Source organism: Brachyistius frenatus, unplaced genomic scaffold (genome assembly GCF_029030835.1).
Source record: "Brachyistius frenatus isolate BFR_SWC_R1_liver_20210118 unplaced genomic scaffold, ASM2903083v1 Contig_57, whole genome shotgun sequence".
NCBI classification, from domain to species: Eukaryota; Metazoa; Chordata; class Actinopteri; family Embiotocidae; genus Brachyistius; species Brachyistius frenatus.
The window spans coordinates 1832308-1850573 of record NW_027210656.1 but is presented as its reverse complement, the minus strand read 5'-3'; the positions used below and the strand labels follow the sequence as shown (position 1 = coordinate 1850573).

The 18266-nt window shown below is 41.5% G+C and overlaps 1 protein-coding gene across 1 annotated transcript in view; it reads left to right on the top strand.

Annotated features, from left to right (window-relative positions):
* Positions 1-2319, top strand: part of LOC138624954 (golgin subfamily A member 6-like protein 25) — a 49463-nt gene extending 47144 nt beyond the window's left edge. The window contains exon 20 of the mRNA XM_069705552.1: positions 776-2319. Coding sequence (XP_069561653.1) covers positions 776-1000 — 225 coding nt within the window. The 3' untranslated portion in view covers positions 1001-2319. The remainder of the gene's footprint in view (positions 1-775) is intronic.
* Positions 2320-18266: the final 15947 nt, after the last annotated feature.

Sequence of the window (18266 nt, the reverse complement as noted above, 5' to 3'; positions counted from 1 at the left end):
TTTCTTATTTTACTCCACCTCATAGCTAAAAATACATTATTTCAAATCTTTTACTCTCTTTTATCTGCCTTATTCCAATTTTTAGACTGGCACATTTTGCATATAATTACCATGCTTTACAACAAATACAAATGCTTTCTCTTTTTTTTTTTGCATTTAAAGATACTTTTTAACTCACACTCCTCCCCGCCTTTACCCAAATGTCCTTGTCAAAAAATAAAACACCCTCAATTTAGCTATTCTGTAATTTGTGTTTCAGGGAGCCCAATCATGTTCTGATGATGTGCGATTTGTTTTGTGTCACGGATGATTTTGTGTCAAATCGACCTCTAATGATCGCTCAAATTGGTTGTTTTCATGTAGAAATTTACACCGTCGCAGGACTCCCACTTGCAACCATTTCAAACTGTGAACACAATACACTCCTGAAAATCCTCCTCGCAATTTTCTCATTTGCATTTCTGTTTCAACAGGCATGAAAGCAACTGTGAAAGATGAATTAAGCCCATAATGGAATGTCGGCTACTTGATGAACATGATAGCTGTTCGCTTTTGATGGTTGATATTTATTGGTAACTTTGAATGAAGTTTTGTAATTTGATTGATTTAACTAAAAGAGTGTGACATTTAAGGTTTGTAAAAACTTCCCCCAAAATCACCCCGATTCCCTCCACCTGTTTCACAGCCGCATATGAATATTGTTAATCTCTTTGTCTGTAGATGTCTTCCTCTGTGCATACGTCTCTCTCATTTCCTTCCCTTTCTCTCTCTGTAGTTAAACATCCTCAGCGGGGAGAATAAGCAGTTGCGTAGGCAGCTGGAGGAGGAAAGGTCCAAGCGTAGACAAGTGGAGCGACTGCTCCCGCCTCCTCCCACCTCCCAGCGCTGCTCCTCCATCCCCCTCTCCCTTAGTTCCCACCCCCTCCTCCTCCTCCTCCTCCTCCTCTCTCAGCCTCCTTCCCCTCATCCCTCTGCCTCCCTCATCCTCTGGACCCAGTGATGAGGGACACCGATGGGATTCTAACCCAAACCGAGCTGAGTGGAGGTTGGGTAGAGGGACCAGGTGAGTCGCAGGCTTCGGTGAAGCGTTCGGGATTAGGCCGGCAGCAGAGTGCGCTGTCTCCGCCTCTCTGGAAGATGCTTGGTCTGGGAGGACAAGCTGGCATCTGGCCAAATGAAGCCCCCTGAAGACTTTGACCTGCCATGACTGTTTGACCCTCGGCTCCTCACCAGGGAGCATGCTCAGTATGAGGTTAATGTCCTGCAGGTCAAAGTCAAGTCCCTGGGTTCTGTTTGCCTGAGGGGGGCTCCAGAAGCAGCAAATGATGGAATTTCCTTAGCTGTACTTATATAGCTACCATTATTCCATGAATAGATCTATTTCAAGAAAATGTTCACATATAGAAATGATAGCTTTAAAATCGGACAATAGGTTGTGTCTTTAAAATGTTCCGGCACTCGAAACAAACGCAAGCCTATGCCATTAGCAATTTTACATAACGGTTCCGTAGCACTAAGCACTCAAATATTTTTTTGTTTCTGCAGTTATTTAGAAAATTCCCAATAGTTGTGATGAACAATAATTGGTTTAATTAAACTTAAATAGGATAAATGAACTAAACAGAACAAAGCAGTGAATGCAGATGTGCCTCACACTGGAGATGAGTCTTGCTTTAGATAAATGAAGGACGGCACATCATCGGTTTCCACAGACACGGCTCACATGTTGATGTAAATGGCTGTAACACAGGCTCTGATTACGCTGCAGCTGTGCGCCATGTGTCCCGCGTCTACTGCGGTGAACGTGGAGTGTGTCTTTGTGTGTGAGTACATAATGTGTCTGCGTGCTTCTGTCTCTCTCTCTCTAAGTGCCTGTGGGTGAGCGTGCGCTCGTGTGATTGAGTATATTAGTTGTTTAATATTGTAGATGTTGTTGCATATTTTGTTTTATACTTTCAAAAATATTTATTGATTTCTCTCAGTCACTGTGTTTGAGCCCCCGTGTTGTGGTGACAGAAAAATAAAAACAGATAGATTTGTGTGCGGCTTTATACAACTCCCCATTTTCTTTTGAAATGTCAATATGCCAAAAATATCTTATTTCTGCCAGTGGGATGCTTGTACTGTAACAATGGCTCACAATGCTACCCGTAGTATTGCATAATTAGTCATTCTTAAAATGTTGTACGACGTCTGAGTCAGACAAGGAAGTTGACATGAGTAACTACATTGCTCGGCAGCAAAATCATTACATTAGATGATCTAAAATGTGGTTTAGAAGCCGGGACGACGCTCACACCAAATCTTTCCATGCACATCTACAGGTGACTCGTGCCTCTTTTTATGTTCAGAATATTTGAACAAGAGCAGCGCTCATTCACACATGCAAAGACAAGGTGAGGAAGCATGCAGATATTTAAATGTATACAGAAAGAGTACTATTACACTGTGATAATGAGAAATTCTGGGGAGAGCAGGTCTCAGACCACAATTGGCTTCTTCATCTTGCCATTCACTGTCACCGTGTCCCCGGACCTATCTTGCAAACCCACCTTTTTTTTTTTTTATTATTATCCTTCATTGTGTCTGCATATACATAGCTGTTGTATAGCTGGTCAGGATGTCGTACATTTTAATGATTTCGAGCAAAGCTGCATGCCCTTGTTAGCTTGGTTTTCCTCATTTGCCGTGTCACACTCAAAAATACCCCTTTTTATGTGCAAACACACATGCGTGCACTCACGTATATTCGCACGCACGCACGCACGCACGCACGCACACACACACACACACACACACACACTTACCCAAATGGCACAGTCATTAAAAATGAAACCACAGGCTCTTTTTTTTGTTGAAAACTCCCAGGACTGAGGGAAAAGTCAGCGGCGCAGCGGTGAAAAGAGTCCCCCTGGAAACAATGAGGAGAATGATCATTTGTTGTTCTTGAAAACCCGGTGAGGTTTCACAGAGGTTAAGCTTCCCTTTGATGTGTTTTTAACTCGTTTCAGCTCTGTGGAGGGATTAGTCAGCCTCTCACACACACAAACACGAATGCACACATTCACACACACAAGCACACGCAGGCTCTTAATTTCCACACCATGAGCTCTTCTCTCACAAAGACGGAAAGCACAGAACAGGCTCCTTCCTAACCTAATTTCATCAAATGAGCATGTGTGGTACTTTGCTGCTCGATGTGTGGTCCTTTGGAAATCTGTGGTAAACCAGCAAAATATTGCAAGTCAGTATTTTCTTTTTATCCCAAATTAACGCCGGGCTGTTTGTGAACAGTGTGGGCCCTCAACCACGAGAGAGACGCAGAACGAGAGACAGAGAAGTTGTTGATCCTCACAGCTCTAATTACAGTGTTTACGAGGCATTATTTGATCCCCATTTCAACATACAAATGATTGGGGTGCTTGTGCCCATGATGTGTTTGTGTGTGTCCTATCAGCTGCAGTCTGGGTTTCCCTGGAGGTCTCTGTGTGGTTGCCCGTGCTAATAATCATACACAACGATTGTGTTCACAGCTCAAGTTGGAAGCAGCTCTGGAACAAATAGCATTTGCACAAAAAGTCTTTGTTTTAACCAACTGTGAGCACCAAATGGGTGGAGATTGAGCACATCAGAGCATTTCACATATATTCTATGCAATGATAATAAACAAAAAGTTATTTACTACTTATTTACTAAAAATTCTCTAGAATTTGCTTCCCTTATTACAAGCTGTGAGACTCTTCAGGGAACTCTAAACTCTTAACTGTTAAAATGAGGTAAGTATATTTCATTCTTCACCTGATATTGTTTTACTGAAATAAAATCCCCCAAATTGTTGTTATTGTTGCATATGGCAATCCCAAAATTGTGATAATTAATAATCACTTTCTCAAAACAATTGAAGGTCGTTGACTTTCATGTTCAAATAATGACTAATTACTAATCTATATTGATGAATGTTGTATCGTGTGAACATAACGTGTGTTAGTTCCTCTGCAGCTCAGAATGATGCCTGGGAAAGAAAGGACCGAACACCGAAGATTTTCTTTGAAGAATTTGATTACAGAAATGTTAATTTAAATCAGCAACCTATATATCAAACTCCTGGAACAACTCTTTAGACTTATGAAACAGACCTTTATTGTGCCACCGTTAAAATTACTTTTAGTTGGAGAGGTGGTTCTGTCACACCACAAATACAAAATGACACAACAGCAAGAGGGAGTGATAAAGAAATAAAACTGACAGGAGAGGTGGCACATGTCTCCTCCAAAAGTTAAGTTGCTCAAAAAACAAGAAAAGGAAATAAAGAAATGAGGCAGTCGTTTATTTTTAGAAAGTATACAGCCAGCAAAATGCTGATATTGTGCCAGCAGAAGCCCTCAGTCCCCCCCCCACACACACACACATACCAATTATTGACATTTTGTATGCAATTTGTCAAACATTAAAGTGACTCAGCACCAACATTTTCATCTGTAAACTATGTATCTGCAGTCGACAATAAATACAATTCTGTGTTTAATTTAATACTTTTCTAGATAAACTCTCGCTTGACCAAAAGTATAGGAATAACATTTTGCCCTCACCTTTACTGACTGATAAACCAACCTCAGTTGTTAGCATTTCTTTTGCATCAGATGTGGCACTGTTGGGAATCAAACTCTTTGCATTGCCACAATCCTGCTTTTCTATGAAACAACACAGGACCACAAACACAAACTCTACAACCGGCCGTTAACTCAAATGTCCCAGAGGACGAGTTGGAGCCGCCATGACCAATACTACCCGTTTAATGCTTATGCTCATTCCTGTGCAGATTTTCTCACTGGCAGAACTCTTTTGAGCAGGCATGAGTCCGTTTTGAGAGATACTGTGGAGCAGTTGTCGGGGGGGGGATGGGAGTACACCACATACTGGAGGACCAAACTCCTGCAAAATGATAACAGTGCCTCGTCGTTTTGGCAGTTTGACTTTTCAACTGAGTGACCGATTGTATCCATCTTCTTCTTTGGTGCGATGATGATTTTCTTTGAATGTTATTTCCGATTTAGTAACTTGTTATGTCGTTGTAATGTTCAGCGCTGGATTTTGCAACCAACAGTGCAGATAAAGTGCATTTTCTTCCTCCTTTTTTTTTTCTGTGGTTTTGTTTAGGGAGCTCTGTAGATCAAATACATGAAATTAAACGTTGAAATGCAAATAATGGAAAAGTTTGTAAAAACCGTTGAGCTGAGTGGAGATGGGAGATGACAGGAGGGGAAATAATGGAAGGAGAGAGATGGACAGCAAACTCGGAGTGATGATCAGTGTTAGTGTGAGATAAGCTTGTTGGAAGCTGCAGTGTGTGATGCTATGCAGGGAGGTTAGACTGTGTAGGGCAGGCTGAAAAGCACTCAGGAACACGGGAGTGTTTCACTTTTGTTAATATGGGGAATAAACTCTGAAACTCCAGCTGACATAAACAATGCAAAGGTTTGCAGATTATTTGCCAGTTGGTCATTAAACTTGTTAAGACAATGCAGTAAAAACTTTACATATTAAGTTTGTTTACAGATGAATGTGTTATACAGATGCATTTGTAAAGCACTGTAAAAGTTGAATCAGTCACATCAGTGTGTCCCTTTTACATTTGTGTTACTGGGCAACATAACATCACAAATTAGAACTAGCAGCACCAAATCTACACTAAACAGGGAGCCATTTAAAAAGAAGAAAAACAAGATACAAACATATTCAACTACCAGAAATGACTTCCCTAAATGTGTTTTAAATTATTTTTTTTAAACTGTCCAGCGTATTGACCATAATGTCATTACAATTCATGTTGATTCATAAATAGAAGAGGAAACCTTTTAAAGAAAGATAAAAAAATATATATATATCCCTTAAAAATGAAATGACTCTTTCTGTCCCTGTCCTCTGTAAGTGGAAATGGAACATTTGTGGGGGGATTTTCTGTCTGTTCGCCCACTTGCCTGGAGAAATGGGTCTTAAAATCATTCATTTAGCTCATAAATGGACAGAATCATGAATGTGTTGCCATGCAATCAAAGTGAAAGCAAAGAGTGAAAAGGTCCGTTTACAAAGCACATAAGTGACTGATAAAGATGATCAGCAATATTTTGATCGCAATATATTTGGATGCTCTAATGGTCAGGAAGCTATGCCATTAAAATAAGCCATAAATGCAACATTTTTATTTAAGGATATACACCAACTTTTTTATAGTTAATGTCAAAGGCACTCTCATCCATTATTAACGGTAGATTTTAATGTAGCACACAGAGGACATATAAGAGATTTTTTTTTCTTCTCTGTGTTCCCATTTCTTAATAGGTAAGTTGACCGTGTGGCCAATTTCTCAAAAAAAGTTTCCCCCAGAAGTAAAGGAAGCGGTTAGAGGAAATGGAGGAAAATGGTACAGTTTAAGACAGTGGGGAACCTAGAGGGAGGAAGAGATTACGAGGCAATTTGAGGGAGAGGAAGAGTTGAGGACTTCAGGGAAAGACGAAAGGAAGTAGTGAAAGAGGGATGCATGAGGGAAGAGCCTGAAAGAATGTTGTTGGGGATTTGGGGAGTAAATTTCGAAGGGGGAAGCAGAGTGAGAGATGGATGCAGAGGGAGACAGACGATGGAGCGAAGGGAAGGAGGTATAGTGTGTTATTTAGAGAGTAGAGAGGTTAAGATGGGAAAAGAGGAGAGAAAAGAAGAGGAGGAGGAGGAGGAGTAATGGGACATTTAGGGAGAGTTGGTGAGACGGGAAAAAAAAGTAAAAGGTGAGAGAAGCTGATGACGGGGAGAATGAGAGATGGAGGAATGAGGAGACGCTGGAGATTTAGCGTGAGGAAAGATGGGAAAAGAGCGGAATGAGAGAAAAGAAAGAATGAGAGGGCGGTGTGAGATTTAGGGTATATATGGAAGAGAGAGCGCCAAAGAAGAGCATATTGTCCTTATCGGCCTGCTCCAGAAAGCCTGCTCCCTAATGGGGCCGGTGTGAAGGGGAAATGAGGACTAGGCCTGATGCTACCTGATTAGCCATGGACTCAAACACACATCAAAGGCTGGGAGGAAGGAGCGGCAAGGTGTGTATGTGTGGGTGGTTGTGGGCTGAAGGTGAGTCACCATCAACCTTCTTCAGCAGGACCGTGAATGAAAATCACTCTCACTTTCCACACGTACACAGACACATGGCCATTTTCTTCAACCTTGAAAGGGAAAGCTGCTCTGAATAAGGAGATCCTCTGAATGGGGGAAACGGAGGAGGAGGAGGAGGAGGGGGGGAGAGGAAGGAGGGGTAAATAGACAAAAGGCGGCGGGAGGTGTGGATATGGTGGAAAAGAGAGGGAGCAGGTAGGAAGAAGAAAAGGGGAGGGAGACATCAAACGGAGTCATCATGCTCCATATTAGCGAAATAATGAAATTTGCCTTTTAGCTAATGACATCTCACGACAGCTCTGTTTTCACATAAATTACAGCAGGCCGGACTGTGTCTCTCACCCACTACCTCGGCACAAAGCCACACACACACACACACACACACACACACACACACACACACACACTCAGAACGATCAGTGCCACAGCGGCAACCAGTCAGTGTCCCTGTTTGAAATTCAACACTCCCAGAGACCTATATCCCTTTTCTATCCCACACCCTGAATTCATTACTGTCACACACACTCACACACCTATAATCATATTCATCACACTCACCAGAGCCTCCCCTACCGCTCCCTAAATTTTCTATCCAAGGGAGCCCCAATATGGCTGCCGATGACCTTCATTAGTCGCCCTTTCTTTCTCTTCTACATCCTATATGCGTTTGTCATCTCTCTTACAGTGTATTACAGTAATGCCCCCCCCCCTTCTTTGTTTTTTTTTTTCTTTTCTTGTCCCCACTCTTACACATTCAAACACTTTGGTTCATGTCTTCTACTCTTTCATACACTGTTTCCTGTGCCTTTTTTTTTTTTTTCTTGTATTTCTCTTCACTCCCTCTTTTTTTTTTTGTATCTGTCACTCTTTTCTCATTACTCCCTCTCTCTGTTTCATTAGCATACAGAGTAAGAAGATGGCACTGGGGGTAATCTGCATGAGTCACCGGTGACAAAATGGAGGGCGTCATCAGAGGTCGCGGCGCTGTCATCAAGCGCCAAACCTCCGCTGATGTCTGCCTGTCACACAGTCATGCATGCATCACACATATTTGCGCCGCACGGGAGAGAAAGAAGGAACCGTGTATCCATAATCAGGTGTGACACATCACAGTGTAAACGCCGCAATCTCACCTGACAGCCACGTACACACGTGCGATGTTTGCGTCGTGGGCCTCCAGGACGCAAACAGACATTGACAGGTATCTGAGTATATTCTGAAACGCACATAACAGCCGCTTTAATGAATACAGCCGGTTTGTTTTGTTTCGGCTTCTTCTAGTTCTTGGATTTATCAAGATTTTAAAGGATGTAGATATGGGTGCTGTGCACAGGGAAATGGACTGTGATTCCTTTTTAGCCTGTCAGAATAATAATAAAAAAAAATTCCCATCTTCAGTTATTACTGATAATCAGTTCAGTCGACTGACAGTCTTTAATCGGTTTAATGTAACATCATCCACGGAGAGATTTGTATCGTCAGGACTTCTTTTGTCTGTTTTTCTGTCTTCCTTTAAATATCTACAAATCTGTGCTACTGTCCCGTATGATCCAGAACAAACTCACAGCTACACAGTAACATTTGCTTTAAGTAAAAGGAGTTAGTTACATACAGTATAGTACTGAATGTTTACTAAATCTATAACTTACCTGAAGTATGTATTCTTGTAGAGGTTAAATTGTAATAAATGTTGCAGAAGACTATGTTTAGCTTATGAAATACTAAATAAATCACTGCAGCTACATGTGGCAATTATAGGATAAATGTACTAGAGGCTAAAATAGTGTGACAGTAGCAAAGAAGAGACGAGTCCCTTTGCAAATCTTAACTAATTTTAGCCACCATAACCTACTCGTCATATCAAATCAAGTCAGGCTGCAGCAGCAAAACCCTGTGAAGCAGACTGAGAAAGGGTTTGATTTATTGCCTATGAATTTAAAGTTGGAAGGGAAAGAAGACGTTCAAAAGTTACATACTGCAGCTTCGCTTTAAACTTTGGATTATCAAAAACAATTGACGTTTTGCACGTAGTCTAAACATAATAAATGCAACATGATGATAAAAACAATACTACTGTCATTTAAGACATACAAAATCACTTGATTCTATGAATAGAAAACTTTATAGAATGATTTCTTGCAACAACATAGTGGTTGGTATGCTAAACATACTGATCTGGGGCCTGCCATTACTTTGTCTTAAGTTGTTGTTTTTGTTGTTTTTGTTTTTTAAATGGTATCACTTTCAGTATTAGTTTTTGAAAAGGGATTAGTTTTGGAGATCTTCACGTTGTTTAATCATGTCATGTCACTGCTGCAAGATTTTTGTAATAACAATGCAGTAACGATGTGAAAATGGATGCTTTACATTGGTTGCATCTGTAATTAGCAAGCATCTGTAGCACATGCCGCCGTGGTGAAACAACGCTTTGATTTTAGGCAGAATACAACACGGCTGACACATCTTCAGTTTGACTGTATCAGGCTATCTATGCATACTTTACTTTTTAACTGAGTAAAGCCATCAAAACATTAATGTAAGTAGAGAAAGAGCTAAATTTACCATCTGACCCTCACAGACCCGTGATTTTCATCTAAAAGTCCTGTCATGTTTTTTTTCCCTCTTTCTCACCATGGGAGAAACTGCAGTGTACCGTGACAGTAGAGCAGAACTAAAATCATGGGTGTGTGTTGATCAGTTGATGGCCTCCCACTCTGATCTTGATTAGAAATTCTACACTTATTAATATCTGCTCTTGCTTGACAAGCCAACTGTGTCTCAACAAAATATATCACTTTGGACTAATGACAGGGAGAGTGTTAGTGAACAACGAGTTGGGAGAAGAAGAGAGTGAAGAGACACTGCTTAAAAAAAAAAAAGATAGTGACAAAGAGTGGTAGCCATGGAAAGAGAGAGAGAAATAGAAAACGAGAAGGGGGGAAAAAATAGAGAGGACAAACAGAGAGTGAAGGATAAATTCCCGAGAGACTGTGTTAAGTTGTATTGGTGTGTGAGCTTGTCACTAATAGTGTCCCTGCCATGGTTATGAGAGCTGAAAATACTTTGGTGCTAATAGACAGATTATGGAAAGAAACGAAGCATGTCCTGAAATCCTCTTAGCAAGGCTTCACCTTTTTATTTATTTATTTCCTGCCATATTCCTTTCTTTCTTCCTCTCTTTCTCGCTCTACCTCGGTGGCCTTGGCATTGTCTCGTTGAACGTGTTTCATGTTTTGTTGGCGCTTGGCGGGTAGCGTTGTCTCTCTCTCACACACACTCACTCTCTATCTTTGTCTGTCTCACGTTTTCAAAAGGCACTTTATTTATTGTCCCTGGGGAGCACTACATTATGCATTAACCTGTTCAATTATGCATTCATTTATGCAGCCGTTGCCTTATGTAAATGCACTTTATGATTAAACAAATTGTTTCGCTGTTTGGCCGTGTGTTCCCCACATTGAGTGTTTGCCAGTGACATCATGCAGCAGTAGCAAGAGACCGCATGCCTAAAGTGTGCACGTGTGAGTGTGAGTCCTGTTTGTGCCCTACTGGTGAAGGGGGCCCTGGAGATTGTAAGAGCACGCTGTGGGCTTCACAAACTGAGAGCCAACAGGAGAAAGCAAGGGTTTCCTTTGGTGCCCCCTAATCCAGAAGGCCACTAAAGAGACCAGCTGATGAAAAGAAAAGCATCTATTGGAAGCTGTCTGATATTGCGATGGTTGGTTTTCCACATACTGCACTATATTAAAAACAAAGAGATGAAGTATCACAATCCATAAAAACACAGTTGTCGTTTACCCGTCCAGAGTCCACCATGTTGAACTAGCAAATGTATTTGAGCCCATCTTAATGCTCATGAGCGTAATGGCTTTAAATGTAGGTGTGGTCAGGTGCATCGTTATCTTGAGACAGCAAAAAGAAATTGTGTAATTGATCAACGAAAACCTGGCCTTCAGTCAGCGACGCAGTATTTTACTGTTGTTTTATTTTAAGCACGGATTGATAGAGTATTATGCACAGACATAGCTGGGTGCACAACACTTGTTAAAATCCGCCAAGGCACAACTGCACCTGGGTAGGAGATGACACTTTGATTGGTTTATTTCACATTACACCAAATTATTAATAAGGGCATTCACTACCACCCCTTTGTGCACAGGTTATCCACCATTAAACCAGCCAAGGGTAATAGGACACACCCAGAATGCACTTGCACCATGCGCTTTAGACCTTCGATTGTTAAAAATAGAGCATAGAGTGTCTGAAGTTTTATTTTTCTTGGCTACATTTTGGTTCAAAAGCAAACAATGAAATCATTGACTACCTTCAGCAAGAACAATATGTTACTTTTATGAGATCAACTAAGTTGATGTTTGCCACATAATGAAAGTGTTATACCATGGCGATATCACGGTGTCAGAAAGTATAGAGCCCTGAAACAACAGCTAATTTACAACAAATACCCTTAATAGGCCGAGTTACTTTGCCAGCAGAGGCCTAGGAAATCTCCTGCTGACTAAAGACTAAGAGAGTTGCTCCAGACATCTTAATCACAGATATATATATATATATAGCCTTTCCTCTATCTGACAAGAGAAATGAGCAGCCATTTAAGACAGATGAACTGCGTCTGGATGGAGGGTAGACTTATCTAAACCACAGACACACCTTTGATCTACTCCAGAATCTCCCACTGGTTTCCATCTGATACAGGCTATCTGATTTACCCACTCCACTGAGGAATGAGAACTTTTAGAGGAGAAAAGATGAATGGAATATGCATTAAGACACCTTGACTATACAGTCACTCTATTTTTCCGCCTTGCTTTCCCCCTTTTTTTCTCCTCATATGCAGCCATTCCTCAATCATGCGGTTGCAGCGCTGTGACTGTACCCCCGTCCTCTCTCTTTCCACTTTCTCTCTCTCCGCCTCGATCCCTCTCGTTCCCCCCACGTTCTCCCTCGGCACGCCTCGCTCCATCTCTCCGTCTCTGCCAGGGTGCGAGTGAGTGATGGAGTTTTAGTGGACCCCGTGAGTGGTCCTGTGGTTTCTCAGTGCCACACATCAGAGGCAGAGCATTAGCCTTCTGCATGCTTCAGGAGTTTGGCTTGGCAGAGCACCAGGCCCTAACTACCTCCTCTGTAGCACTCGCTGCTGCCAGCACAGGCCAGACAAACTACCTGAACCCCGGCTCACAATGTACGTGAAATTATGCCGATGTCCCACTGTTTATATTTATATTCATTAACTTTTATAAGGACATATGTGTGTTTTTATTGCATTAATTTTCTGAACGTACCCTGTAACAGAATGAGTTGGGGTAAGTTTATATTGGCTGTTTTAAAAGGAAAGTGGGTCCTATCTGCATAATATACCGTAAATCTTCATTATCCAAACCTCAGACTGCACGGACTGAATGGTTGAAGGAGCAGGCGTAATGAAGAGAATATGCACAGCAATGCAAAGTTATAGTCTGGTAATTTTGTGAATTAATAATAAAGCTACCTGGGACTTGTGTCTTAGAAAATTATGTGAGCTTTGTAAGAAACTTGGTCCTGTTGGACATATTCGACCAAAGGCAGCATTAGAAGTATACAGATAGGTTAACACCCAAACTGTATTGGTGAATGAATCATGTAGGCCTACATACGCTGGTATAAGTGAAAGAGAACCCTTTCCAACTGCCTGCAGCCCCTCGTGCAGTATTTGCAATTTCGCATACAGTAACTGTAATTAAAAACAGATGAACATTGGTAATCTGGCTTGAAAACACTGCAGGGTCCTGTTGTACATGAGTCTTGGATCGAATCAAACATAAACATTCATTCATTATTTACTGCATATTAGCAAGTATATAAGTATATGCTGCATGCAATCAAAACTGCAACTCTGACAGTTCTGCCGTTGCCTCTGATTGCAGATATTTCTAAAAGCACTGTTTTCATACAGTTTGCGTGTTATAGACCAGGTTTTTTTGGCCGTGAGGAGAAAGAGGACATCTATTCTCGCCTTTGGACGAGGGTCATTAAAACAAACTAGAAGTCTTCTCTTTTGGGGATCCACATGAATTGAGTGTGACATTTTTTTGTCCCGAGACATATTTAAAAAAAAAAACCTGTTTTACTCTGACTGACGGTCTGACGGAAGTCGGAGGGCGTCAGGAGTCACTACGGCAGACAGATAGCCTCGGGCTGTCCCACACACTGCCTCCGTGAGTGTGTGCAAGGATTTTGCGTCTGATTCTGCAGCCGTGCACCATATACACATACTATCAGTACAAAACATATCTTTAAAGCTTGAATTTTAATTATGCTGCTTTATTAAATAATAATCACGGAAATGCTACATTGGCATAATTTATTACATTTCAAGTGAAGGATGGGAAAATATGCACACTCCCCACATCATGTTCCAGCTAATTCCTGGACATTACATGTGGCTAATACACATTTGAAACAGCTCTCTGGTGGTGGTTTTGCAACAGAATAATTTATCAAAACAAGTGCTCCATTTTATGCTGTCCCTCAATTGATTGTGACCAGCACTAAAAGATGCAATACTTAGGCATGCAATATGCATGAAATTATGCTAATGCAAAACACTTGCATTCATGTATGTATCTACAGATGGATATATATATATATATGTGTAAATTTTATCACTTAAATCTTCTAAGTGTGGACTGACATTGAACCATTGAAAATATAGAGATATATATAAAAAAAATAAAATTAAAATAAAAACCTCACCAGCTTTTTCCTGATTATACTTCATTGGCAGGACTAAAAGCATATTAAAATGAAAGACTAGTAAAAAAAAAGTAGCACACACACAATAGAACTTCATCATTCCAAATTTGCTGAAATGCTCACACGAGTTGAGTGTTTTAGGAAAGAGGCATAATCATTGTGCAGCTATGTAAAAACATACCCTTTGTGTATTTATCTGCTCATACTCTATATTGGAACTTCAACCTGAAATCAAACTGCAGAGACTTTGAATATTTCTGTGCGATTCAAATATTTCGAATGCTGTTTCTAGCATGTCGTGATGGAATCAGTCAATGAACGCCATGGTAATCTAAATAGTTATTTCCGCGTATTTGAATCACTCTTTTAAACTGATCGATTTTGAATAGCAAAGATATTACCACAGGAAAGGTGGAGTATCAGTTCACAGTCAAAAGCTATAGCTGTATGTTAATGCTGCTTAGCTGGATGTTTAGAAGTTCACGCACACACACACACACACACACACACACACACACACACACACACACACACACACACACACGCACGCATGCACGTATATACAAATTACAAACATTCAGCTTTCTGGTGACACCTCAGTAGTCACATGCTCGGCCATATATCTATGATAATGGTTACTATGCTGATGATCAGAGCTATTTACTTTAAATGGGTCATTATCAGTGGAAGACTCTACCTTCTGATGGTGATGAGGCCTTTGACAGATATATTGCCAAGCGGGAATAGGTAGTGATGATGAGCCACAGAAGTGTTCTGCGCTTTCATTCTCTCCTTGTGTCTCCACTTCATTGTCGCCTCACCTCTTTGTCCTTTGGTTCAATTTTCGAGTCACAAGTCAGGAGGAGCAGTCAAGTGCTGCCATTCCGGCGCACAACGACACGTCTCTGAGTTCTAAAAGAAGACAGTGGAAATGTATTAGTAACACACAGTCTGTGCTGTGTTTTTTTTTTTAATGTTTTTTTTTTTTTATTGAATTATGAAGAATTTATGATAGCAATTTGATCTGGTGTATCACTTTCAGCGAGGCTCTTGTTCTGCATGTTTAAGATATAGTGCAGCACTTGAATATCTGTCTCTTTGGGGAGTTGGCAGAGAGCAAAGCATGCTGTGTGATGCGCCGCTCATCCCAATCACAGCTTTGAGTCTTCAAAGAAAATATGATGACTCAAATTCATATTTGACACGGTAATAATAAAACTACTTAAAACTATAAAGTCTCTCCCAACTCCCCCGTTTTCATAAGCCCATGTTTATCTCCCCATTTTAATTAGTAAGTGGCATTAATTTCTGCTTTTGCTTTTATCACCAATCATTTACAAGCACGAGGATGATCATGTTAATATTACCGAATTATGGAATACATTCCCTAGGTTAATTAGGTTGTTCTTTTTAATTAGAATGTAATTGTGTGAATTGCTGTCTTTTCAGGGTCCATCAGACAGAACAGGCGGTTCAGACTTTGAGTGCAGCTGAGACGGTAGGCAACAGTGCCCTCTGGATGTTGGAAATAGAAGCACATTATTGTGCTGAAAATGGCCTTCTCAGTGTTTGTCAAATGGTTTGTGTCAGTGTTTATGTGTCGCTGTGTGTGTGTGTGTGTGTGTGTGTGTGTGTGTGTGTGTGTGTGTGTGTGTGTGTGTGTGTGTGTGTGTGTGTGTGTGTGTGTGTGTGTGTGTGTGTGTGTGTGTGTGTGTGTGTTATAGGCCTACATGGAAAAAAGATATCCTTTTTTATGAAAAATAGTCCACTTTAATGATTCCTCAGTGAGTCATAAATTAAAGTAAACTCTCATAGAAGAATTTTCAATGCGTTTATTCTTGGACATACTTATGATGTTAGGTAACAGATTTTTTTTTTCTGATGTTTTTCCTTTTTCTGAAGCACAAACGTGTTGCAGTGCAGCCTGTCCGCTGCACCCCGCCCTGATCTTTGGCATGTGATAAAAAAAAGAAGAAAAAAAGATCGGGAATTAATAGTAATTATTGCCGTCCACTTGAGGTCCACACAAGTATTTCATCTGTGCACGTGTGGACATTATCCTCCACCTTTGTCCGTCTGTATACCCGTGTGTGTTTGCCTACAACTTACAAACCGATGCCGCCAGCTTAATCATTCCATGCAGCACCTCTCCCTCCATCACACCCACAAACAGCAAACATCGCAGACCACAGGTAAACAGCACTATCTCTAGGCCAATCCCTCACATGGGGTAAGGCAATTACAAACTCTGCATGTCACCACACCATGCCACCCGCGTTAAACACACTTACACACATCTGTGCACACACCTGGAGACACACCCCTCAGTTTTCGAACCACTTTCTCACTACTTCATTTTCCCCTCTCCCTCCCTCTCTGCATGTCATTCTCTGTCACTCGCCTTGTGCAAAATTGCACTGAGGCGAGCTGCCAGAGTATTGAGGAATAGTGTCATATACTGGCAATTTCCTCCCCAGGTGTCAGGCATACTTTACCTTAATATGTCTGCAGCGACTCTTAATAAAACAGTCTTGTCTATATACATATCTCTACCGCAGCCCGGCCTGTGCCACACTGCACACGGCACTCAATAGCATGCTGTTAAATATTTACCTCCGCTGAATGTCAATGGAGGCGGAGCAGGTGGAGAGGAGAGGAGACAGAGGAGAGAAATGGAAATGGTTGGTGTTTTAGCTGTCTGGATCTGTTGCATGGAGAAATTCCATATCAGCCGGCAGAATGTTGTAGGATATTGTGACGCCATATCAGTGTAGTCTGCCTGCTTGAGTGGGTGAGAAAGAAAAAAAAAAAAAGAAAAGAAAAGAAAGAAAAGGCAAGAACTGAAAATTGAAAAAAAAAAAAGTTGCATATTTGTGCCTCAGACGGGAAAGAGGACGAATTTGGATGCTGAAATTGACTGCGACCGTCTGCCTTGTATTCACCATCTTCAAGCCAAACACGATGTGCCAAAACTCTGTGTGCTGACAAGCCTTTGACTCAAAAGCATGGGAGGTCCCCTGCAGAGTCTGGGCAAAAGTTATCAACACTAACCAAGACAGACTATCGCGGCGCAGGATCAAGCCGTACGTTGAAGGGTTTTGCTGCGCTTCTTCCATCGGGCTTTTGTTTTTATTTTTTGCATTCCGTGTCGTCCCCAGCAGCTGAGGATAGTCTGGAAGTTCCCAGCACTGTGTGGGGATGAGGAACACAAAAACACATTTGACACTTGACCTTCATTTCCAAGGTCCTGGCAGGCATGTTGAATGTTACCGAGCTCAGGTTTGTTTTGGTTTACAGCTCGCTTTAGCTCGACACTGGCTTTCGTCAATGTTGTCACATGTAGAGAACTAATGATAATATAGCGTGCGCACTATATTCTGAGAGATAACACAGCAAGTCCAGGGAATGTGTCTCAGCCTTCAGAGCAGTTGCCCTGGATAATCACTCACACTGAGAATTATCAATCCATTCACAGTATTCACGGTCAATAGCTACACAAGCAGATTGAAAACGTACTGTTCGACCCTGCGAACTTTGTCACTCAGCAGTGGTTTTCATTCGAGTGAAAGTTCGAAAAGTATCTCGTGGATGTTAACTGTGTGGCAGGTGATCCTGATAATAATCATGAGCTTGAAGGAAGGAAAGCTAACATCTCCTTTAAGTGCAGATTTTCCAGCTCAGACTTAGAGTCAGAAATATTTTCTGCGAGGGGAAACAGAAAAAAGGAAGAAAAACGGCGGCTGGGTTTTTAATGACTTTCTGCACATTAGAATAATCTGTCATTTCAATTAGCGGGATTGTCATCTATGAGATGTCTCCCGCTGCACCCATACATAGACACACCCACGTGCGCGCACGTACGCACACACATACCACGCATACCTATACCTTGAGGTTGTCATCTGTACCCCTCATGGGAGAGAAGCAGGGGTGTCAAAGCAACCCTCCCCGCCGCCGCCACCATCACCACACACGCAGACACACCACCAACACCACCACCGCTACTACACACACCATCCTTAAAAAACAAAGCAAGGTTTCAAGGGAAATTGCTTGACAGCAGCTTAAAAGCCAGTCAGGAATAACTTATCAGGCGAGGGCTGCCATCGTGCCTCGCGGGGTCATTTCATTACGATTACCTTACCCTCCTTAACTCAAAGAGAGTGAAGAGAGAGAATGAGTAAGGGAGAGGTGGGGGTGGGGGGGAGTACAGGTGGTAGTGGTGGTGATGGCAGGGTGGGGGTAAACTCTTCAAGAAATATAGATAGAAAGGAAGCCAGAGTTTCAGGAAGTGCTTAACTTTTACTTTTCTTCTTTCTCACTCTCTGGTTTTAAAACTTGTCTCGGTAATGAGCTTA